The 24614-nt window shown below is 41.7% G+C and overlaps 1 protein-coding gene across 2 annotated transcripts in view; it reads left to right on the plus strand.

The window, feature by feature from the left end:
• Positions 1–24614, plus strand: part of TIAM2 (TIAM Rac1 associated GEF 2) — a 155775-nt gene that overhangs the window by 26621 nt on the left and 104540 nt on the right. For both annotated transcript variants that reach the window (XM_003428281.4, XM_029052287.2), the window contains exons 4-8: positions 3330–3765; positions 6916–7088; positions 9768–9992; positions 20796–20981; positions 22626–22772. In XM_003428281.4, coding sequence (XP_003428329.2) covers positions 3330–3765; positions 6916–7088; positions 9768–9992; positions 20796–20981; positions 22626–22772 — 1167 coding nt within the window. The remainder of the gene's footprint in view (positions 1–3329; positions 3766–6915; positions 7089–9767; positions 9993–20795; positions 20982–22625; positions 22773–24614) is intronic.

A 24614-nucleotide genomic window follows, 5' to 3' on the forward strand; every position in this document is an offset into this window, starting at 1 on the left:
CAAACTTTTTTTGTGTACATATAGGGAGCTGAGGTGGTCAATCCCCTGATCTGCCAGTTAGGAAGATCAAATGAGTCTCCAGGTGTCAGAGGCAGATAACTGAAGAGGACCTGATCTTATAATTAGCCCAAAGACTGGTGGCAGTTGTTTTGTTGATGGGGATTTAATCTGTGCACAAGGCCATTCATAGGTAAACAGGCATGAACATGGAAAGTGCCACTTTGTATGCAGTCAGAAAAGGTCTACATTTTTCTCTTAACTGTAGGAGTCCCTCAGGACTCAGTTCTGGTTCCCCTTCTCCATCAACACTCACTTCCTTGAGGACTCAGTCCCACAGCCTCAACTCCTGCTATTTCTATGCAGATTATTCTACCTTAACAGCTCCAACATATCTCCTCCTCTGTGGTTTCTCGTTTCCTCCTACCGTAAGCACTTGTCAGGTGTTCTCCTGACATCTCCAACTTTATATGTCCAAAACAGAATTCTTCATCTTCTCACCCTAGCCCTGTGCTCGCTTTACTTTTCCATTACTCCCATTCATTCATTCATTCAGTCAGTCAGTCATATTTATTGAGAACTTACTGTGTGTAAGTTCAATACAATACAACAATAAACAGACACATTCCCTGCCCAAAATGAGTTTACATTCTTTTTTTTTTTTTTTTTGACAGGGGTGGGGGGAACAGACATTAATATAAATAAGTGAATTACAGATATGTAAATAAGTGCTGCGGGCCTGGGAGGGGGGAAGAATAAAGCGAAGAAGGCGGGGTGATGCAGAAGTGGAAAAGAGGAAAGGAGGTGATTAGTCGGGGAAGGCCTCCTAGAAGAGATGTGCCTTGATTAAGGCTTTAATACTCTGCTGCAAGGTTCATTTTTCTAAAAAAACTGTTCAGTACACATCTCCTCACCCCTTCAAAATCCTCCAATTGTACATCCATCTCCACATCAAACAATATCCCCATCATCCCTGTTTGACAAGCCAATAACCTAAACATTATCCTTGACTCATTTCTCTCATTCAGCCTGCACATTTATTCTGTCACCAAATCCTGTTGGTTCCACCTGCACAACATGGCTAAAATCTGCCCATCATAATCAGTGACATTTACTGAACATTTACTGTGTGTACAGCACTGTACTAAGTGCTTGGGAGAGGGCAGTACAACAAAGTTGGTAGACAAGTTCCTCTCCACCCAAACTCTTTCCATACTGATCCAAGCACTTATATTCCACCTTGACTACTGACTGCATCAGCCTCCTCACTGACTTCCTGCCTCCTGTCTTTCCCCTCTCCGGTCCTTCATTCTTCTGCCTGATTCATTTTTCTAAAAAATTGTTCAGTGCATATCTCCCCACTCTTCCAAAACCTCCAATGGTTGTACAACCATCTCTACATCAAACAAACCCCTTACCATTAGTTTTAAAGCATTCAATCAGCTTGCTCCTTCCTACCTTACCTCCCTAATCTCTTACTATAACCCAGTCCGCACAGTTCACTATTATTAACTCCAACCTGCACCCTGTAACTTGATCTCTGCTATCTCACCACCAACCTTGCCCATGTCACCCCTATGGCCTGGGACTCCCTGCCCCTTCTTACCCCTTTATATCTGTGTCTCTGTCTAAATTGTAAACTCCTTGAGGGCAGGGATCAGGTCTACCAACTCTACTGCACTGTACTGTCCCAAGCATTTAGTACAGTACTCTGCACACAGCAGGCACTCAGTAATTACAATTGATTGAATGACCAATTGCTTAACTAAGGGATTAAACCCCTTTTCAGTTGTATCTATTTCCAGACTTAAAGCGTATTTTCAAAATACACTTCAATTTTTTTCTATTTCATCTCCTCCTGGCACAGGCTGCCTTGTTTTGTAAAGCATTACTGAGTGCTTGTGCAGAACACTCCATTAAAAGTTATTGGGAGGGTACCATGCAACAGAACTGTTGGGCATGTTCTTTGCTCACAAGGAGCATACAGTTTAGAGCTTGCTGCCGACTAGTCTGGATGTGTCCCGTGTATGTTGTTTTTAGCTCTTTTAGCTATCTACATAAATAGTGTCAATTCAAGCCCAGGAGAAATAATATTTTTTCCTCTGGATATTTTAAGAGGAACCATAAGCTGTCAGGGTTTTTGAAACCTAAAATATTTTTTCGTCTTCCGGTGTTAAATAACTCTAGAAGTCGGTTTATTGTCTTTATTCCTGCCTATCAGAGTGCAAATCAGTATCACTATGGGAGATAATATATACAGAAAAGGAAAATAATATTTTCATTGGTAATGGCTCTTTCTTGCTCAGCTTTTTAAGTTTTTCTGGGTATTTTGAAGCAGTGTCTTGTCAGATGATCGTTTTTCCTAGAAAAGGCAGTAAGTAAATACTAGCTTGCTCAGTTTTTGTTCTATATCTATAAAATAAACCTTCATGAAACTGAATCCCTCAAAATAAAATTCTTGTATAAAGTGTCCTTGACCCGAGTCTCCCAAAAATGTAATTTAATTTTAATTTCGTTTGGGAAATGTCAAATAATTAAATTCAGACCAGCTGTTCAGAAGGCTTTAGATATGCAAATTTGTGAAACTGTATACATAGGTATGAGTGCTTATGCATTTTAAACTTAAGGCATTACATTAACTTTCTAACGGGTGCAAATGACTGGACTAAGAGCTGAACTTGGAATAAAATGGCTAACACAGTTTCACATCGCTGTTCATTCTTCTGAATTCCTAAATATTTCCTGAGATTGAATAAGTAGGAGGGGAAGGGGTCGAAGAGTGAAAGTAGAAGGGCAGTGTAGGGAGCTGTCAGGGAGGAGGAGGGTGTGGAAGGAGGTGAGAAACCCTTTAGCCTCTTTTATCCTTCAAGATTTCCTTATCAGGAGTTGAGCTCTGTGTGTGTGTGTGTGTGTGTGTGTGTGTGTGTGTGTGTGTGTATACGTACACACAGACCCTCTCTGTAGGCATCCAAGTGGATCTTTCTTTTAGACACTTTAGGCCTCAGAAGGGGATAGTTGATCTAACTGTTCCAGTGGCCTGATTTCATAGAGAATATCAATTGTTAAATGGTCAGATTGTGAGGTCCTGGTGAGCAAAGTCTGTGAATTTTTTTCATGTGCAATTCCCCTAGCAAGGACTCCATTTCTCTTGACTACATAGGCCCTCAGAGAATGTCTCTGAAGTTCATGAGGGTTTTTGGTCAAGTTCAGCCACTTGCTTTGCAGTACCATTGATAATGGAAGCCGTGTGGTGTAGGATCTAATGAAGGAGGGAAATAGTCTTTTAATTAGATCTGCATCCCAGGACCAATGATAATGTGCTTCCTCTCCAGGAACCGAAATCCAAAGACGGGAATGACTTTGTGGATTGCAGAATTGAAGGCCTCAATGCCGATAGCCTATTGCCTTCCCAGCTGTCTAGTTCCTTGTGGTCAGCTGGCTCTGGACCTATCCTGCCTCAAAGGAGCCAGTCCAACAGTGCCATCGGTGGCGATGCCCTGCGGCAAAACATCTATGAGAATTTCATGCGTGAGCTGGAGACGGGCCGGACGAACGGAGAGAACCCCGAAACTTCAACGGAGACCGCGGAGTCCAGCGGTGGTTCGCTCAGCTCCTTAGAACAGCTGGACCTGCTCTTTGAGAAAGAACAAGGGGTGATCCGTAAAGCTGGGTGGCTCTTCTTCAAACCACTCCTCACTCTGCAGAAAGAGAAGAAGCTAGAGCTGGTAGCCCGCAGGAAGTGGAAGCAGTACTGGGTGACCCTTAAAGGTAAGCACACGGCCAACTCATTTCATCATCAGTTGTCATCATCGGTGGTATTTATTGAGTGCTTACTGTGTTCAGAGCACTGTACTGAATGCTTGGGAGAGTACAGTCCGACAGAATTGGTAGACACGATCCCTGCCCTCAATGAGTTTGCAGTCTAGAGGGGAAGATAGACATTAATGTAAATAAATAATTTGTAATACAGTATAGATTCATGCATATGCCATTTTGATAAGTAATTGTTGATTGTCCCCACATCCTCAGACAGGTTTGGTTTTTTTTAAGTAGTATTTGTTAAATGGTTACTATGTGCCAGGTACTTTTCTAAGCACTGGGGTAGATAAATGGTAATCAGGTTGGACACAGTCCATGTCCCCTGTGGGGCTCACACTCTTAATAATCCCCATTTTACAGATGAAGTAACTGAGGCCCAGAGAAGTGTAGTGGCTTGCCTTAGGTCCCATAACAGTGGCGGAGCCAGGTCTAGACCCCAGGTCCTTCTGACTCCCAGGCTCGGGCTATAGCCCCTAGGCAGTACTGCTCCTCAGGTTGAAACCGTCTTAGTGAGATTTAATATGAAGACCTCTGATGAATATTTAAGGGTAGAGGCGATATAGTGAGTTCTACAAAGAATTCGTCCTCATTAAATCATCTTCACTTGATGGTCACCATCTCTTCAGCCTCTGAATTAATGTATTATGGCCCATGACCCTTTTCTTGGATCTAAAAAGGCACACAATTGTTTAAATTCTTATCTCATATCTGAGCTAAGGAATTGTTCTTATATTCTACACTTGACCTCCATATGACAATCTTCCTGGCTTTTGAGTGATTTGAGAATAGGGTTTGGCCCAAATGAAATTAAAACTAGGTGAGATAGTGTCATAATGAACTAAAACAGGAGTATTTTCCAACCTAGCCAAATATATTGAGGAAATGGAAGTTGTGCCAACTAGTTTTTACCAGCATTTTGCATAAAGAGAACAAAAGACTTTTGTCTTTTAAGGACTTTTGCTTTTTCTCAGTTTCTCCTCTCATCTCCATAATTGTTGAACAATAAGTACTCAGTATGAGGTATAGATTGAAAATGCTAAGTCAGTGCAGTGTCAACTTATATAAAGGTGAAAAGGAAAAATAAAGCAAAAAATCCTTCAGTATTCTTGTAGCCTGTAGTCAAAGACCAGAGTAGGGTGCACTGACTTAATAGATTAAATCACCTTTCCTGATTCCTTAGCAGCAGTAAGTAAATTGTTGACACCTGACAGCCCCTAAAACCTCCCCTTTCTAGCTCTTTTGGAAGTTCTTCTTTTTTTTTAATGGTGTTTGTTAAATGCTTACTCTTTATCAGGCACTGTACTAAGCACAGGGGTAGATACAAGGTAATCAGGTTGTAAACAATTCATATCCCACATGGGGCTCACAGTCTTAATCCCCATTTTTCAGGTGAGGTAATTGAGGCACAGAGAAGTCAAGTGACTTGCCCAAGGTCACACAGCAGACAACTGGCAGAGCTGGGATTAGTACCCCAGGTCCTCTGACTCCCAGGTCTGTGCTCTTTCCACTAAGCCATGCTTCTTCTCAATTCCTTAATACAATGGCAGGTATCTTCTTCTCCCAGGTATATTGACAGAACCTTTAATTGTGCTTTTGTGGCAAATGAGGAGGCTAGAATTCCTGGAGCATTTTTCACCCAGAGGTTGTAATAGTGCTGGGATTCTAGATTCTTCAATTGCAAAAGAGGGCTCCTGAAGGTCCTGAAGGATGGAACAACTTGGGGGTGGTGCGTCTTACTCTTAGCTCTGACATGAATTGGCTGAATAACTGTGGGTAAGTCATACGGCTTTCCTGTGCCCCAATTCCCCTAACCTGTGTGTGCAGCACTTTGAGATCCAGAAATGAAGGCGGCTTTGTGAGTGTAAAATATTACAAATGCACATTCCTTCATTTCCTTTCCAGCCCGGGAAAGGCATGTGATAGAGAAATTTTTGCCAACATAAACTTTTCCATGTGGCTTTCTACACCTATTTCCTCTGAGAGTGCAGCAAATTGAGTTCAGCACACTTGTTTTAGCATTTGAATTGCACTGTTCGGGAATAACTCTTGGGTTTATTTTTAGTTAAAATGTAAATATTCAGGCAGACCCAATTTTATATATGTCCTGTAAGTGCCTGAGTAAGTGAACTGAAAAGAGCTTGCTGGAGACAGAGATTTATTCCAAGTATACACATGGTTTATAACCATCTGGTTATGTGCCTAGTCTCATTTATAGTTGCCCTAACATTACTACTATGCTTCAGGGCCATGGCAAAACCTATAACAATGATTCTCTTTCCCATCTATCTTCTCTTACCAGTGTATTTTAACAAGAGGAATGGCATTCAATCCCATTGGTTCTTTCTAGATTTGGATGAAAGAATATCATTGGGCTACTTCATTAGGTTTATAGCAAAGAGTTTTCAGCCCAACTTTTTACAGTGGTTCTGCCTTCGGTTTTTCTACTGAAGTTGACCAGAACTGAAAAGACTGAGGCTGGCAAGCTGTATGGAAAGGGCACTGGCCTGGGGGTCAGAGGACCTGGGTTCTAATCTTAGCTCTGCCACTGATCTGTTGTGTGACTTAGGACAAGTCACTTTACTTCTTGGTATCTCAGTTCCCTCATCTGCAAAATGAGACTTGAAAACCTCGTCTCCCTCCTTAGACGGTGAGCTCCACATGGGACCTGTTTATCTTGTGTCTACCCCAGTGCTTAGTACAGGGCTTGGCACACTGTAAGTGCCTAACAAATGCCAGAATTATGGTTACTATTGGAAGGGGCCAGCCAGGATTGTAGTTCATTGTCTTATGAAGGGTATACTCGGGCCATTTGTGAAATGCCAGGTGGCATTGAGCAAATTGAATTTGTTACTGCAGGTAGTTGTGGAAGAAGAAACTAACACTATGTTCAGGAAGAAATAGCACAACTCATGGGTTGCTGTGCTAGCCCTGAGGCAGTGTGGCCTAGTGGAAAGAGCACTGAACAGCGAGTCAGGAGGACTTGGGCTTGGATCCCAATTCTGCCACTGGTCTGCTGTGTCACCTTGGGCAAGAGGCTGAACTTCCCTTGGTCTTGGGACCCAGGGCAAGGAACTCATTTATTCCTCTTCTCTTTTTAAGGATGCACGCTGCTGTTCTATGAAACCTATGGCCGGAATCCCATGGAGCAGAGCAGTTCTCCTAGATGTGCTCTCTTTGCCGAAGACAGCATAGTGCAGTCTGTTCCTGAGCATCCCAAGAAGGAAAACATATTTTGTCTCAGCAACTCATTTGGAGATGTCTATCTTTTCCAGGTTCTCCTTCTCCTTTATGTATACATGGCTGTGTGCGTGTGTGTGTGTATGTGTTGATCTGTGGGTGTAGATGGTGGGATTGGAGGGTGAAAATGGAATGAAAATTTTCATGGTGAAGAGAAGAGCAAAGTGAAATAACCAAGGGTAGTAGGAGAGCTAGAAACTTGAAATGGTAATCACAGGACAAATTAATTCATTCATTCAATAGTATTTATTGAGCGCTTACTATGTGCAGAGCACTGTACTAAGCGCTTGGGATGAACAAGTCGGCAACAGATAGAGACAGTCCCTGCCGTTTGACGGGCTTACAATCTAATCGGGGGAGACGGACAGACAAGAACAATGGCAATAAACAGCGTCAAGGGGAAGAACATCTCGTAAAAACAATGGCAACTAAATAGAATCAAGGCGATATACAATTCATTAACAAAATAAATAGGGTAACGAAAATATATACAGTTGAGCGGACGAGTACAGTGCTGTGGGGATGGGAAGGGAGAGGTGGAGGAGCAGAGGGAAAAGGGGAAAATGAGGCTTTAGCTGCGGAGAGGTAAAGGGGGGATGGCAGAGGGAGTAGAGGGGGAAGAGGAGCTCAGTCTGGGAACGCCTCTCGGAGGAGGTGATTTTTAAGTAGGGTTTTGAAGAGGGAAAGAGAATCAGTTTGGTGGAGGTGAGGAGGGAGGGCGTTCCAGGACCGCGGGAGGACGTGACCCAGGGGTCGACGGCGGGATAGGCGAGACCGAGGGACGGTGAGGAGGTGGGCGGCAGAGGAGCGGAGCGTGCGGGGTGGGCGGTAGAAAGAGAGAAGGGAGGAGAGGTAGGAAGGGGCAAGGTGATGGAGAGCCTTGAAGCCTAGAGTGAGGAGTTTTTGTTTGGAGCGGAGGTCGATAGGCAACCACTGGAGTTGTTTAAGAAGGGGAGTGACATGCCCGGATCGTTTGTGCGGGAAGATGAGCCGGGCAGCGGAGTGAAGAATAGACCGGAGCGGGGCGAGAGAGGAGGAAGGGAGGTCAGAGAGAAGGCTGACACAGTAGTCTAGCCGGGATATAACGAGAGCCCGTAATAGTAAGGTAGCCGTTTGGGTGGAGAGGAAAGGGCGGATCTTGGCGATATTGTAGAGGTGAAACTGGCAGGTCTCGGTAACGGATAGGATGTGTGGGGTGAACGAGAGGGACGAGTCAAGGATGACACCGAGATTGCGGGCCTGCGGGACGGGAAGGATGGTCGTGCCATCCACGGTGATAGAGAAGTCTGGGAGAGGACCGGGTTTGGGAGGGAAGATGAGGAGCTCAGTCTTGCTCATGTTGAGTTTTAGGTGGCGGGCCTACATCCAGGTGGAGACGTCCCGGAGGCAGGAGGAGATGCGAGCCTGAAGGGAGGGGGAGAGGACAGGGGCGGAGATGTAGATCTGCGTGTCATCTGCGTAGAGATGGTAGTCAAAGCTGTGAGAGCGAATGAGCTCACCGAGGGAGTGAGTGTAAATGGAGAACAGAAGAGGGCCAAGAACTGACCCTTGAGGACAAATGAGAATGTAAGGGAGAAGGCACCTGAAATTCTGCTCTCTGCTAGTGTTCAACATGGGACCTAGATTAGCCAGTGACTGAAGTCCACAGTGTGCTCTCACTGGTATATTTTACCTTCTTGCCTACCTCCATTGTACTTATGCTCTGCACACCGGAGACACTCAGTACTTTTGATTGACTAATGCAAACCTGACTGTATTGCAGCTCCAATCCTGAGACTAGGGGTGTTCATTCAGTCATGTTTATTGAGTGCTTACTGTGTGCAGAGCACTATGCCAAGTGCTTGGGAGAAGACAATATAACAATAAACAGACACATTCCCTTCCCACACTGAGCTTGGGGGGCGGGAGAGACTCAGATATCAACAAATAAATTACAGATATGTACGTAAGTGCTATGGGTCTGGGAGGGGGGAAGTCAGGGTGATGCAGAAGGGAGTGGGGGAAGGGAGTGGTGGTGGTTAGTACGGAAAGGCCTCTTGGAGGTGTGCCTTCAATAAGCCTTTGAAAGTGGGGATAGTATTTGTCTGTAGATTTGAGGAGGGTGCAGTCCTGATGGTGTTTTCCCCTTGCCCTTTTACTCTTATGGAAAGCAGTGAAGAGAGCACAGGCCTGGGAGTCAGAGACCTGGGTTCCAATTCCAGCTCTGCCCCTTAATTCCAGCTCTGCCCCTTACCCACCACGTGACCTAGGGCAAGTTGTTTAGTTTCTCAGCTCTTCATCTGCAACATGGGGATTAAATATATGTTTTGGCTCTAGAGTCTTGTGTGGCCCTAAATCAGTCCCAGGAGGTCCACCCAGACCATCCTGATATTTGGAGGAAGTTCGAGTCCTTAAAGGTCTGGGCCAAAGTAACCGTGGGGCTTGTAGAGGAGAACTGGCAACCAGAGAGTCCAGGAAGACTAGAAAGCCGTGGATATCTGCTAAACCCCTGAACCAAGAGTTTCTGCTCCGCCTTCCTGAACCCTTTGGTTAATCTAAACCAAAGAAGATGCAGTCAGTGTATGATTTGTGTATTTATAGGTAGAAAACAATTAAAAGGTTTTCCTTCGGGTCAAATATTGTCTGGTGGTCCAGAACCAATGCCATAGCAGGCCTCATCTGAAAACGAATCCCTTTGCCAATACTGATTGCTCTTGTTTTCTCTTGATTTTTAGGCCACCAGCCAGACAGACTTGGAAAACTGGGTGACTGCTATCCATTCTGCTTGTGCTTCTCTCTTTGCAAAGAAACATGGAAAAGAGGACACTGTCCGGTTGCTGAAGAGTCAGACCAAGAATCTACTTCAAAAGATTGACATGGACAGCAAGATGAAAAAAATGGCAGAATTACAACTCTCTGTAGTTAGTGATCCAAAGAATAGGAAAGCCATAGAAAACCAGGTAAGACCATCTCAATAAAGTGGTATTTGATTTCTCCTTTGCAGTCTGCTTCAAAGGGACACAGAATCTTTCTTCTTTTCTTGTATTTTTCCTGGTTTATTTGACAGTATATGCTAGAGACATAACTTGAAATTGATATCTTTTCTATGTTTTAATAAAGGAGAAGCACTTAGTTCAGTGCTCTGCACATAGTAAGAGCTCAATAAATACCACTGATGGATTGAATAATCGAGTCATTCACATAATCATGTAGTGTATATATGACATGGTGTTCTGGAAGCTCTTAGAGATCCTGGGCTAATATTAATTTCATTCCTTTTACAAACTATCCAGTTCTCATCCCTCAGGCAAAATTTGACAGTTGTTTTAGTGGTGCAATGGCAACAAAAGTCAGCAGCATGAGCCCAGGAAGTGAAAGAAGGAAGCGAAGCCTGCCAGAGGATGGAGGTGGGCGGAAGGTGATTTGGGATTTTGCCAAGGGACTATCACCGACACTGCTTGACAGTGTAATATGGCTCAGATCCCAGCATTTGTTTTCTTTGGCTTTCCCCCATCTACTGAAGCAGAAAGCACAACCTAACCCCGTTTGGGTGATCTGGCAAGTACTCACAGCTAGAGGCGGTATGACGGTAGGCCTTGGATTCGATTTTTTTTTTTTTTTTTAAAGATTTAGTATCTCTACATTTATCTGCCTGGATAGTCTGAAGCTTGTGATGTGTGTGGTCAGAGTCTCTGGGAGTACAGATTAGATGCAGATAATAATAAAAGGAAGTGCAACACTATAGTTGTACCTTGACAAAACTCATAGGTTTGGAGATTTAACTTAAGGTACGGCGAATGACGGTTTTCATCTCTTGAGATTTGACAGCATTTACTGAAAACCCAGCACAGGTTCCCACAGCACTTATGTACATATCTGTAATTTATTTATATAAATGTCTGTCTCTCTCCCCCTCCCACACCCCCAACCCCAGATTGTAAACCCATCGTGGGAAGGGAATGTATTTGTTATATGGTTATGTTTTACTCTCCCAAGTACTTTGTACAGTGCGCTCCCAGTAAGCACTCAATAAACTGGATTGATTGATGGGACTCCGGGGTTCCATCTACCATGGTTATGAATACCCATTGGGACCATGCTTTTACTGGGTTGGATATGGTGAGTTCCTTTGTTGGTTTGCAGGGTAAGCTGCCCCAGGGTCCAATGACTAAAGCAGCTTTGTCCACTCAAAGGATGAGCTCTCAGTTGGACACAATCACCTCAAATTCTTAATAATTGTAGAATTCAAGTGCTTATTATGTGCCAAGCACTGTACTAGGTGCTGGGATAGATATAAGATAATCAGGTTGGACATAGACTCTGTTCTACCTGGGCCTCAGTGACTAAGTGGACTCTTCTGAATTCTGCTCTCCCAAGCACTGATTACAGTTTTCCACACACAATAGATCCTCAACAATCCATCAGTAGTATTTATTTGTTTTCCCTTTTAAGAGTTTCAGTTCTTTGGTATCAGGGAATGTGCCACTTAGTTATTCTGAATTTCCTTGTGCTTAGTACAGGGCTCTCACCAAAGTTCTTTGAAAAGAATAGATCTTCAATAATCCATCAATAGTATTTGTTTTCCCTTGTGAGGGTATCAGCTCCTTGTTGTCAGGAATATACCACTTTGTTATTCTGAATTTACTTGTGCCTAGTGCACTATTGCAGGTGTTTCCAGTGACAATGTAGGGATCCGAAAACTGGAGAGTGAAAAAAACAGGACAGATAGAACACTGATTCTTTTGAAATGTGGTGTTGGAGAAGGTTTTTGTGACTACCATGGACTGCCCAAAAAACAAACAAATGGACTTTGGAGCAAATTAAGCCAAAGTAGTCTTTGGAAGGCCAAATGACTTGACTTAGATTAGGAGGACTAATTCTCTGGAGAAGACACTAATGCTAGGAAAAGTCCAGGGAAAACGTGGAAGAAGCAGACCAGCAGCTAGATGGATAGAGACCATAGCAGTGATAATGGAAGAAACGTAAGAAAGGTTGCAGATTAGAGCAGAGGACAGGATGTTCAAGAGAAAGTATATCAGTGGAGTCGCTATGAATCGGAAATGACTCAATGGCACTTAATAATAAAAGTGCAGGACTCCATAGTACCTGAGTGCTCAGCAAATGTTACAAGTTGAGCTTTGATACCAGCATGACATCCAGGAAGAGGTGTCTGGAGGCAGGATAAAGTGTTCGATTGCTAAGAAGGAGAGGAGTTGTGAGTCATCGGCATAGAAGTGGTAGCAAATGAGTTCCCCCAAGAGCTGAGTTTTAAGTGAAAAAAGGATTGGCCAGAGAGTTGGGAGGAAAACCAGGAAAGAAATGTCATTGAAGAAAGTTTAGCTTGGTAAATTTTGTCATAGATCTCATGTTTCTTGAAGGCCAGGAACTAATCTTTTTACTTTCCGCTCCCTAGAGTATCTAGTGAAGGTCTTTGTATACAACAGGGACCCACTCAATGCAATTTAATGATGAAATAAATTCTTAAAATATTAAATGAGAAGAATTCAGTGAGCAGAAAGCTAGTGGGATCATTCTCAACCAGTAGTGAAAGGCTTCTTACTAGGACTTTATTATGAACCCCCTATTTCATTATTTCAATTATCTTTTTCCACAGGGCTAGTGGTTGTTGGCAATGTAAGTATAAAGTGAGCATTTAGTTGTACTCATAATGTTCAGTTATGGCTGGAATTAGCTCAATATATTAAAAACCTGATTGACTCTATAAAGTCATAGGTTTATTTTGTTAAGAACCACTAGGGGTGTTAACTGTAGAGGTGGGTGGAGAAATCACATTGCCAGCTGGTCTCCCTACTTCTAGCTTGTGAGGGTAAAGAATGCTGCATTTCTTTAACAGGGGCTAAACAATTATTTTTATACACAGGAATGTGACTTCCACTGACCTGAATAACAGCTCCTTTGATAATTGAGGGGATTACCATGTATAACCCTTTAAATTCTCTGGCTACTCCATCAACCCTGCGCTTTCCCCAATTCTGCCTCCCCTAACCCACGTGATCCCATGTGAATGTCTAGCATGAGCAATGACACTGAAGACTGATTGTGTGTTATACCCACTGAAAATGTTCTGGGCATCATTTCGGGACTGTCTGTATAGTAGTTAAATGTTTTCCTAATGGGTTTGGTGCCGTGGCTGACATGAATCACAATTGCTATGCCAGTTTTACTTAACTCATTCACCAGATGTTTGGAAGAAGAGGTATTTACTCTGTATGCACAGGCAATAAGAGTATAAAACATTAAGGGAAAAAGAAAGACACATGTTTAGAATTTCTTTTATGGGAGATTTCCTTCGACCAAGAGAGTTTTATGGTAAACTGCAAAAAAAAAAAAAAAAAGGTTATTTACAAATCAAGATCAATAGGAAGGGCTTACTTTTACCCTAAATATCCCTTAAAACTGCATTTCCTCCTTTTTTAAAATATGGCGAGTTCCTGTAAAATAATATCTGTTTATCACTTAAACTTGGTATCAAAATGGAGATTTTGATTAATAGCCTTCCCCCAGAGAGCTCACCACCCTGAGGCTAATAATGACAGACATGTTATAGGGATTACATCAGGCACAATAAAGATCTTAAAACAAGTTTACTTTGAAGTACTTGGGTGGGGATGGCTTTGTTCAATGCCATATCAATGAAACGGCACATAGATCATTATTGTACTTGGTAGTGCGATCACATGCCTTTGTCATACTGTCTTCAGCTGCGCTTTCCAGGCCTTACAAGTATTGCAAGATGAAGCAACTCTAATTTGAGCATATCCAATGAGGAACAGATCCTGTAGTGCAGAAGCAAAGCAGATTTTTGAGCAAACCAATGTTGAGGCTGCCTTTAGGTGCTGTCTTTATGAATATGATCTTTCCTCCACTTTTTATACTTCCAGGTTTCATTGTTAAGGATTTAATTTTTGCAAGAATTAATTAGCGCCCACAGTCTAAGCAGAAGGAGAGACAGGTATAGTGTCCCCATTTTACAGTATGGAAGCTGAGGTCTAGAGAGGTTAAAGGATTTATCGGTCACCCAGCATCCTAATGACAAAATGAGTACTAAAACCTAGGTCTCCTGACTCTCAGTCCTCTCTGCTCTTTCTACTCGGCCATATAGCAAGAGCTATAAAGACGGCTGATTCTTACTTTCCTACTTCTGACCCATTTCTCAAAATTATCTTCCCACTTTATTTTAAATTTAATTTGCTATGAGTCCCATCAGAGAGGGCTTCCCCTCTCAGTTTTGGCTTACAGAAATTGTCTGGGAAGGTGTGCGTGATATTTCGTGGTGTATGTATGGCGACTTCATTCAAAATCAACTTATCATTTTTATTTGCAAAGTTTTAGTCTGCCATTTTTTTTTTTTTTTTTTTTTTACCTCATCTCACTCTGCCCTGCAAGGAAATAAGTGGAAAGCTGGCTCCAGTTTGTGGAGTTGTTTTAAGTTTTGATAGGGTAATACAGTTAGAGCCTCACTTGCATTTTACTCTTGGTTCCTGCTAACTCTAAGCCTCCTGAAGGGCATCTGCAGCTCTCTGATTTCTTGTTAAATCAAGTGGGAGCAGAAGAGGGGAAAGTTTTAGTATTTGGAAACTTTTTCATTGAAAAATTTTCATTTTTAAATTTTCTGGCACTGAATAAATAACTCACGTTTTGTGATTGGATGACCAGAAAAAACATACTCTGTTGTGACAGTTGGGTGTGGTGGGAATGTATTTGTCATCCTTTTAATGTGCCATTTGTTCATTCACTATCTTTAACATCAGACTTAATTCACTTTTTTTTCTTTTAAATTGGAGGCCCTGCGCTGCTCAGAGTTTACTGAAATATTCCAGCCACATTAACATTGTAAATACCTCTCAAGTGCATTTGGAGAAGCAGTGTGGCTCAGTGGAAAGAGCCTGGGCTTCGGAGTCAGAGGTCATGGGTTCGAATCCCGGCTCTGCCGCTTGTCAGCTGTGTGACTGTGGGCAAGTCACTTCACTTCTCTGTGCCTCAGTTACCTCATCTGTAAAATGGGGATTAACTGTGAGCCTCATGTGGGACAACCTGATTACCCTGTATCTACCCCAGCGCTTTGAACAGTGCTCTGCACATAGTAAGTGCTTAACAAATACCAGCAGTATTATTATTATTTGGATCAACTGTTGTAGTTGCGATTTATTTATTTTTACCCTGGGTTTGCTTTCTTTGTTTCCTGCTGTAAAGACAGTCAAGGTTTCTTCTTTCAAGTTTTTCACTAACAGGCCATTTTTATATTATGTGTATAATTTTATAAATGAATGGATACTCTATCTGCTTAGAAGCTAGGGTCATATCTTTATGCCAGATTTCTTCAATCCATCTTTACACATGAAGTTGTGCCAGGAACAATTATCAGTGTTTAAAAGATAGAGACAAAAGGCAGCTGGGATCGGTTCAGGGCAATTGGTTCCAGACCTCTCTGTTCCTGATAAAGCTATGGGACAATCCCCAGAAATTCCCTGCCACATCCATTGCCAGATAATGTTATTAAATTAAATGCTTTGTTTATTGCTACATTAAGAGTTGATTTAGCTAGCCTAAGAGGTGGCTGATAAACCTGGGTATCTTCTTTTCCTCCAAATTTTCTTTATTAGCTCATTGCTTTTTGCCTTCTCCTTGTCCCATTTGAAGTTTAAAAAATAGATTTGGTTTTTGTTGACATTACAGTTCGATAACAGAACTATATTGATTGATGGAGAATTGAAACATAATTGAAGCCTGGCTCTAAAACCATAATATTTTACCTCAGCAATTTGTATTTCTAGAGCTATACAGTACCCTAAATCTAACTTTTTGCACCATTGGTGGTGGTGTGCTCATTTAAACACCACAAACCTCCAATTAATGGTCATTTGATTTCAGCTCTGCTAATGGTTATTTGACTTTAGACTTTTAATGTAAGCTTTATTTTCTCAACTCATCCATAATGGAATGAAGATTTATCAGGGATTTCTCAAGGCTGAAGTGAAGAAAGTCATGTAACTACCATCTTGCAGGAGAACTGTGTCCAAAACTACCTTGATTGAAGGGGGTGGGGAGGAATGGTGGAGAGAAGGCTGTGCAAATGGCACTCAGTTTGGGGATTCTGTAGCAATGAAGGGACTCTATTAAAAGGGTTTCCTGGTGGACAGGAAGCAGCATAAATATCCCCATTTCTCAAGTGCTGTATTTCATTCTCAATGTTACTATACAAACCAAATGGCTCTCTGATTTGCTCAGTAGGTAAGGTGGAGGGTTCGTCTTGGTAACCTCATCTGTGATTTATTTATATTAATGTCTGTCTCCCCCCAAAACTGGAAGCTCATTATGGGCAGGGAATGTGTCTGTTTATTGCTATAGCATGCTCTCCCAAGTGCTAAGTACAGTGCTCTGCACACAATAAGCACTAAATAAATGCGACTGAATGAATGAATGCCGAGGCTAGCTATATAAACGCCTTTGTCACTGGTTCATAGTAAACTTCTCCAAACAGTCAAACTTGCCTAGCAACTACCATGGAACTGCCTACTGTTGGAACAAAATGGTTTTGTAAGGTTAATGATTATAGGGTATGTTGTGTTCCCTGAACTTTCCAAATTTCCACTTCACTCCATTGTGGATTCAAGATGGGACGTGATTCCAACAGTTAGTGGAATTCTGATTTGTTCATTTCAATGAACCCTAACTGGGGTCTTGCTGATGATGGAGAGTAATGCGATGTTACAAGAGTTTTCCTTGTCAGTTTTCCTAACTCATTAATGATGGCATCTTATAAGTCTTGTGGCTTGTCCTCATTGCTCTTGGTGTTGATGAAAATAATCATTTAGACACTTAAACCATCCCATTGCCTCTCATTAAAGCATTTCAACAGATGTCATTGGTGGTATAATGTACCTCTCTTTGGATCTCTCACTGATGTTCTAATGCCTCCAAAATATTAATCAAGTCCATATTTTCACATCTTAACAGGTTGTAGGGCTTTTTCAATGGTAGTAGAGGGGGTATTGAGGCAAATGTTGAGGGTAATTCCATTTATTCATTAGATTCCCTTTCTTATTCTTTTTAGAGTGCTTCTCTTCAAGGAATTATTTTATGTTTCTTGTATTAAGAATCCTTTTGTCAAAGAAAGAACATAAGGTGTTTTTTGTTTTCACTCTATAGTCACTTTCCCAGCAAATACACCAGCTCACATAGATATATGATAACCGATTCCAAAAACACTTATTCCACAGTCTCAAATTTCCTTAAATATGTTAAGTCCTTATCAAGTATATTAAGACTTTGATTAAATTGTCCAAAACTGAACTTCTTGTTTTTTTTAATCTTCTATACTCTTTTCCTGACTTTCCATCACAGTTGATAGCACCATTATTGTTCTTGTTTCATGAACTAGTAATATTAGTTTCATATTTGACCTCTTCCTCCCATTTCTGTCTCATCCCTCTAGACTGTAAGCTTGTTATGGGCAGGGAATATGTCTGCTAATTCTGCTGTATTCTTTCCCAAGTGCTTAGTACAGTGCTCTGTACATAGTAGGTGCTCAGTAAATACCATTGATTGATTCAGTTTGTCTTTGAGTCCTGCAAGGTCTTCCTCAGTTATAATTCTCTGAACTACTCCTTCCACAGTACTCTGGCATAATAATAATTATAATTATGGTATTTGTTAAGCGCTTCCTGTGTGCCAAGTGGTGTTCTAAGTGTTGGGGTAGATACAGGGTAATCAGGTTGTCCTATGTGGGGCTCACAGTCTTCATCCCCATTTTACAGATGAGGTAACTGAGGCACAGAGAAGTTAAATGACTTGCCCAAGGTCACACAGAGCTAAGTGGCGGAGCAGGGATTAGAAGCAGCTTGGCTCAGTGGAAAGAGCACGGGCTTTGGAGTCAGGGCTCATGAGTTCGAATCCCAGCTCTGCCACTTGTCGGCTGTGTGACTGTGTCCAAGTCACTTCACTTCTCTGCGCCTCAGTTCCCTCATCTGTAAAATGGGGATTAAGACTGTGAGCCCCACGTGGGACAACCTGATTCCCCTATGTCTACCCCAGCGCTTAGAACAGTGCTTGGCACATAGTAAGCGCTTAACAAATACCAACATTATTATTATTATTAATCCTTGACTTCCGACTCTCTGGCCCTTGCTCTATCCACTACACCATGCTGCTTCTCTATAAGCCCTCAACATTTCCTGACTAGACCACCAAAATAACCTTTTTGGACTTCCTGTCCTCTCCCTCTTCAGTTTTCAGTCTTGTTGTTGTTGTTATTAATTATTATTACATTTGTTGTTAAGTGCTTACTTTGTGCTAGGCACTATACTAAGCATTGGGGTAGATACAAGCTAATCAGGTTGGACCCAGTCCATGTCCCACAAGGGGCTCATAGTCTTAATCCCCATTTTACAGGTTATATTTACATTTTACAGGTAACTAAAGCCCAGGAAGTGAAGTGGCTGCCCAATGTCAGACAGCAGACAACTGGCAGAGCCAGGATTAGAACACAGGTCATTCCAACTCCCAACCCATGCTCTATCCATTAGGCCACTGCTGCTTACTAAGTGGTTGCATGATTTAAAAAATAAAATCATATTATTACCTTTCCCAAAATTTTCCAGTGACTCCATTTCTTACCACATGCAATGAACAAACCCTGTAATTGGCTTTTTTTTAATGGCATTTGTTAAATGCTTATAAGTACTGGGCACTATACTAAGTTCTGGGGTAGATTCAAGGTAATCAGGTTGGTCAAAGTCCATGTCCTTCATGGAGTCACAGTCAACCTCATATTACTGATGAGGTAAATGAGGGACGGAGAAGCAAAGTGACTTGCCCAAGATCACACAGCAGACAAGAAGCAGATCCAGGAGTAGAACCCAGGTCCTTCTGATACCGAGGCCCGTGCTGTATCCACCAAGCTTTGCTCCTTTTCTTCTTAAACTGATTTTCATCCTACTATTGGATTTCCTTTCAGGTGCTGCTGTCTTCTCCCACTATCCTCCAGTTTGTGCCCTTGTTCCTTCAAACAAATCTTTTCATTATCTCTCATTGTTGATTCTCTTTCCTCCATCCATCCTTCCTAGAGTGATCCTCCTTTTCAGTCTAATGAAAACATATCCTTCCTGTCTTCCAGAGGCCTTCTGAAAGATTCCCTCCTCCACAACTCCTTCCCTGATAAATCACCCTGCCTTCCCAGTTATTCCATTCTGTCAATACTCGTAGGGATTTAACTCGATCCTTACTTGCTACTCATTGATTTATCTGCCTGTGAATACTCCTTACTTCTACTCTCATACTTGTAGGGACTTAACTCTATTCTTACTTGTTACTTACTAATTTATCTACCTGTGAATATTATTTCTACTCTCATGCTCTTTGAAAATCAATTTTCAGCAATTTATGTTTTCTCACCATCCCAATTAGCTTGTAAGATTCTTGATATTGGGGGGCATTTCATATATTTCTGTGCATCCCCAATATGTACTTTGCACATAATGATGCTCCAGATATTGGTGATGGTGATGATGTTTTTCCAACTTGACATAAAATATATATAGAACCTTTACATGGAAGACCATAAATCCTTCATAACCTAGGCAGTTTTTTCAACTAAATGATTAAATCTAATGGTTGGATGAGTCCATTTAGCAACTATGTAGGATGTCACAGATTAGAGGAGATTAATGAGGTCATGTGGTAGGGAAGGGGGCCAAGAGAGGAGCAGAGTGAGAAATTAGAGCAGTAATGGTTTATAATGAAATGAAAGCTCTATTGCACACAGCACTTTTGGAAAAAAAATTTGTTCCAGAGTCTTTTGGAACAAAGCTGACTTTTGAGATCCCCATTACCACTAAGTTGGTAGGTACTAGTCTTGTCTGACTGATTACTTTAATAAATAGAATTAAGGCCTATATCATAAAGGATACTGAGGTACTAGGAAAGAAGATTACACAATATACAGTATATGAATACACACTTTGTTTTATTATGGCCTTCCACAAATGATAGTGGGCTTCCAGAAGGACATAAGCTAGTTCAAGTCATGTAAGGAACTCATTTGATTAGACTGTAAACCCGTGATTAGACTGTAAGCCCGTGATTAGACTGTAAGCCCGTCAAATGGCAGGGACTGTCTCTGTTACCGACTTGTTCATTCCAAGCGCTTAGTACAGTGCTCTGCACATAGTAAGCGCTCAATAAATACTATTGAATATTGAATGAATGTGTAATTGAATTCAAATAATGGTGGTATACTACTATTGGAATTTAAAAAAAAATTCTTTGTCTAGAAATCCATTTGCTCTTCATTAATTTGAGTCACTTTGCTTTGACTTAAACCTGCACTTCTTTTTCTTGGGCCAAATATATATGGGATTAAAATGTTGAAGAGAAAATAAAACTGCGAAGTGATCGACATCAAACTCTGGTAACTTTAAGGAGATTTTTGAAGGATCAAAGAACTCTAGGTGTCAAAGTTCTATATCCTCAAAGAGGAACGTAAAAATCTCTGGGTTCAGTGCCACCAGCATTGTTTTATTTTAAGTCACCATTTGAGGAATTTCAGCCCACCATTACTAAATGCATGTGGGTTGTGGATGGGGAGGAATGGGAGCAGAGAGTAAATTAACCAGTGTGACTCCAGATGAAACTAATTTCTGTGAAGCACTTGTGAAAGATGAGGTTTTTTTTCCTGAATCTGACTGATGTAGTCTCCTTGGTTGTTGTTGTTGTTTTAATTATCTCTGTATTTGCTTAACTAGATCCAGCAGTGGGAACAGAATCTGGAGAAATTTCACATGGACCTGTTCAGAATGCGCTGCTATCTAGCCAGTCTGCAGGGAGGGGAGTTACCGAATCCAAAGAGCCTCCTCGCAGCCACAAGTCGTCCTTCTAAACTGGCCCTGGGCAGGTTGGGCGTCTTGTCAGTTTCTTCCTTCCATGCATTGGTGAGTACCAGCAGGAGGGTAATGTTGCTGCACGGAAACTGATGCCACTGGCTCCAACTCTGAAGGCGTGTTTAGAGCGACCTATAAAGGGAGGGAATCAGGCTAAGAATCACAGAAATGAGGCTGGACTCAAGTGCCTCTGTTCTTTCCTCTCCCATTTCCTCCAGGACTGGTGGGCGCTTTCACCAGTTTGTATGTTTTGTTGTCTTCTCCATCCCAGGCTTCCCTTTTTTCGAATCTCAATGACTGGAAGCTGGAGTGGAAAGATTGAGGCAACTGGGTAAATCCAGGCTGTGTAGAGATGACTTTGGTTGGGGAAGAGGCCTTGTTTGACAAGGGTTAGGTGGTGAGGAAAATGTCATAGACCGGCAGGGGCCCAGTATTTATTTAATTGATTAGTTGATTAATTTGATTAATTAGAAGCAGCGTGGCTTAGTGGAAAGAGCTCGGGCTGGGGAGTCAGGGGTCGTGGGTTCTAATTCCCGCTCCACCGCTTGTCTGCTGTGGGACTTTGGGCAAGTCACCTAACTTCTCTGGGCCTCGGTTACCTCATCTGTAAAAAGATTAAGACTGTGAGCCCCTTGTGGGACAACCTGATTACCTTGTATCTACCCCAGCATTTAGAACAGTGCTTGGCACGTGTAAGCATGTAACAAATACCATCATTATTATTAATTTATTCTTCTTCTTCTACTTCTCATTATTATTATTACTTTATTTAAGCATTTACTATGTGTGAAGCACTATTCTAAGTGCTGGGATGGACTCAATTTATTCAGATCGGACACAAGTCCTTGTCCCACAAAGGGCTCACAGTCTGAGGGAGAACAGCTATTGACTCCCCATTTAACAGATGAGGAAACTGAGACAAGATGCAATGAATAGCTCACCCAAGTTCACACAGCAGGCAATTGGCAGAGCTGGAATTAGCACCCAGGTGCTCTGATTCCCAGGCCCATGGTCCTTCCATTAGGCCACACTACTTCCCCAGTTTTACAACTTAAATTGAGGTAAAACATAGGAGATGTGAAAATTGGCCTAGAATATTTCCATTTTCATATATAGCCTCTGGTATTGACTGTGCTGGTCCAATGGAATGCTGACTTCTAGCTCAATGCATCCTGTCTAGCCTGGAAGGGCTGTCCCAATACACAGTTTATACCTACCCTGGCTGAACTCTGCAATGCCCCCCCTTCAAAAAAAAGGTCCCTGAAACCTATTGTCAGCCACAGTTTTCCATAGTTGTTAAGATTTTATAGAATTGAACTTTGCCGTGATCTAGTTTAGGGAATGAAAAATTGCTTTCTCTAGACTGCGAACTCGTTGTGGGCAGGGAATGTGTCTGTTGTTGAAGCGTACTCTCCCAAGTGCTTAGTATGGTGCTTTGCACACAGTAAGTGCTCAAAAAATATGATTGAATGAATGAATATTTTCATATACTATGCAGGAGCCTTAATAGTTTTAATTTATTGAATCTTGTAAGTTATAATAAAAGATCCAGGCACCGGCAGAACCTACACAGCAGAGTTTGGCACTCTCACAGCTAAATATGTAAGAAAACAGAATTTGCTTCCGTTTGTGCAATTGCAATGTATTTCTTGCCTATAGGAAGGAGGCTTAATGATATACATTTTATTCAAATAGATATGCTCCAGAGATGAGTCTGCTTTCCGGAAGCGAACACTGTCCTTATCCCAGCGGGTCCGAAACAAGAAGGGTTTGTTTTCGTCACTGAAAGGGCTGGACACATTGGCCAGAAAGGGAAAGGAGAAACGTCCTTCTATAACTCAGGTAAATACCCAGATGAAGAGTAACCTGGGTCCTCACAAAACTAATTAACAATACTTCAAAGCCAACTTAGGGAAATCTTCGAAATTCAATAAATCATAAATTGTCCTTCAAAATTTAGAATGCTGTGAAATGTAATGCGGAAGGGGCACGCAGGGGTGTGTGTGTGTGAGAGAGAGAGAGAGAGAGAGAGAGATTTATAAGGAAAATTGCAAAAACTGATGCTGGGCAACTTTTAAGTGAGGTGTCAAATTGCCAAACTCCTTTCCAACATCAGAAGCACAAATGAATTGATACACATACACCACGCCTGAATCAGAGAAATCCAGCTTTCATTGGCTTTGATGTTTGTCCCCTTGTGCTAGGTTTCTTTTTGTACAATAAATTTAAGCATTTAACTGATTCATTAGTCCTGCTCTCCTGACATGCATGATGGTGATGTTTTGCTTTTGTTATTAAATGAAAATAATTTGATCATTTAACCCTGGAAAATTGGCCTCATGCAAAATGAATTGTGCAGCAACCATTTTAATTGTGCATATGTCTATTTGTTTCTTAATATCTTTGAAGTTGTTGGGATCTGATAATGGACTTCACAGTGTTGGTGGATCTCAGGGGATAATGATCTAGCAAAAGGAAATAGACGGTCAGAAGGACAGATGCATCCTTTATTGGATAATATTCTTATATGACAGCTAATTGGAAATACTTGAAAATGTTCAGCGAATACTTACTACTTATTGTTGCAAATAAGCAAATTTTTTTGTTAGTCGTACTTTCAGATTGGAAGCCTTTTGTTAATGCTCACAACATTCTTGGAAAACTGAGGTAATATATCAGTCTGCACCCAAGAAGCTGGAAATAAAAACAAAAATCTATATTGAAAATTCAGAGCTAAATGCTGTCCCAGAATTTCACTGTCTAGGTAGCACATGGACAACTGTGTACTAATAGATAAGGAAGTGAGAAATCCAATCAAGAAGGCTACCCCAACCTTTGGGAAATTGTCCACCAGATGGTCTGTGGATTATAAGGCTGTTCAATTTCAGCATGGCTTAGCAGATAGAGTTAGGGAATCAGAAGGACTTGGGTTCTTATCCCGGCTCTGCATCTTGTCTGCTGTGTGTCCTTGGGCCAGATACTTCATTTCTCTGGGCCTCAGTTACCTCATCTCTAAAATGGAGATTAAGAGTGTAAACCCTTTATGAGACAGGGATTGTGTCCAACCTCATCAACTTGTATCTACCCCAGTGCTTACAACAGTGCTTGGCACATAGTAAACACTTAAGTATCATTATTTTCTGTGTGGAGCTGGACACCTCACAAAAGCCACATCCAATTCCGTGAGCAGTTCCCTCACAGGTTATACTCAATATCACATGCCAAAGCAGAATCCAAGATCGTTAAACCCGGGAACAAAGTCAGTCTCAACCTCCATACTGGATGTGATGTATACCAAGATTGGATGATAGCAGGATACTTGGACAGATGCTGTGTGGTGAGCTGAAATAGGGGAACTGAAAGCAAGAAAGCCAGAGGAAACATTAAACGATACGGTGAATCAGAACTTCAGACAAGGCTGCAACCCAATTGAAAACTAGGATTCAATTACCAGAGATAAACCAGCATGGTGCACTGTAATCAAGAAAGTAGCTGCATGGCTTTTTTTTGTTATTTTTTAAGCTGATGCTGTGTAAGGATCATGAGATAAGGAGGCACAGGCAAAAATAACTCCAAGGATTGCCAAAAACACACATGATTACCCAGCAAGGAACAGTTTTTGTGTGTGATTGAGTCTATAAGTGCTGCTTTAGCGTTTTCAGACACATATTCACCCATAGATGA

This window comes from Ornithorhynchus anatinus, chromosome 2 (genome assembly GCF_004115215.2).
Source record: "Ornithorhynchus anatinus isolate Pmale09 chromosome 2, mOrnAna1.pri.v4, whole genome shotgun sequence".
In the NCBI taxonomy this organism is placed as follows: Eukaryota; Metazoa; Chordata; class Mammalia; order Monotremata; family Ornithorhynchidae; genus Ornithorhynchus; species Ornithorhynchus anatinus.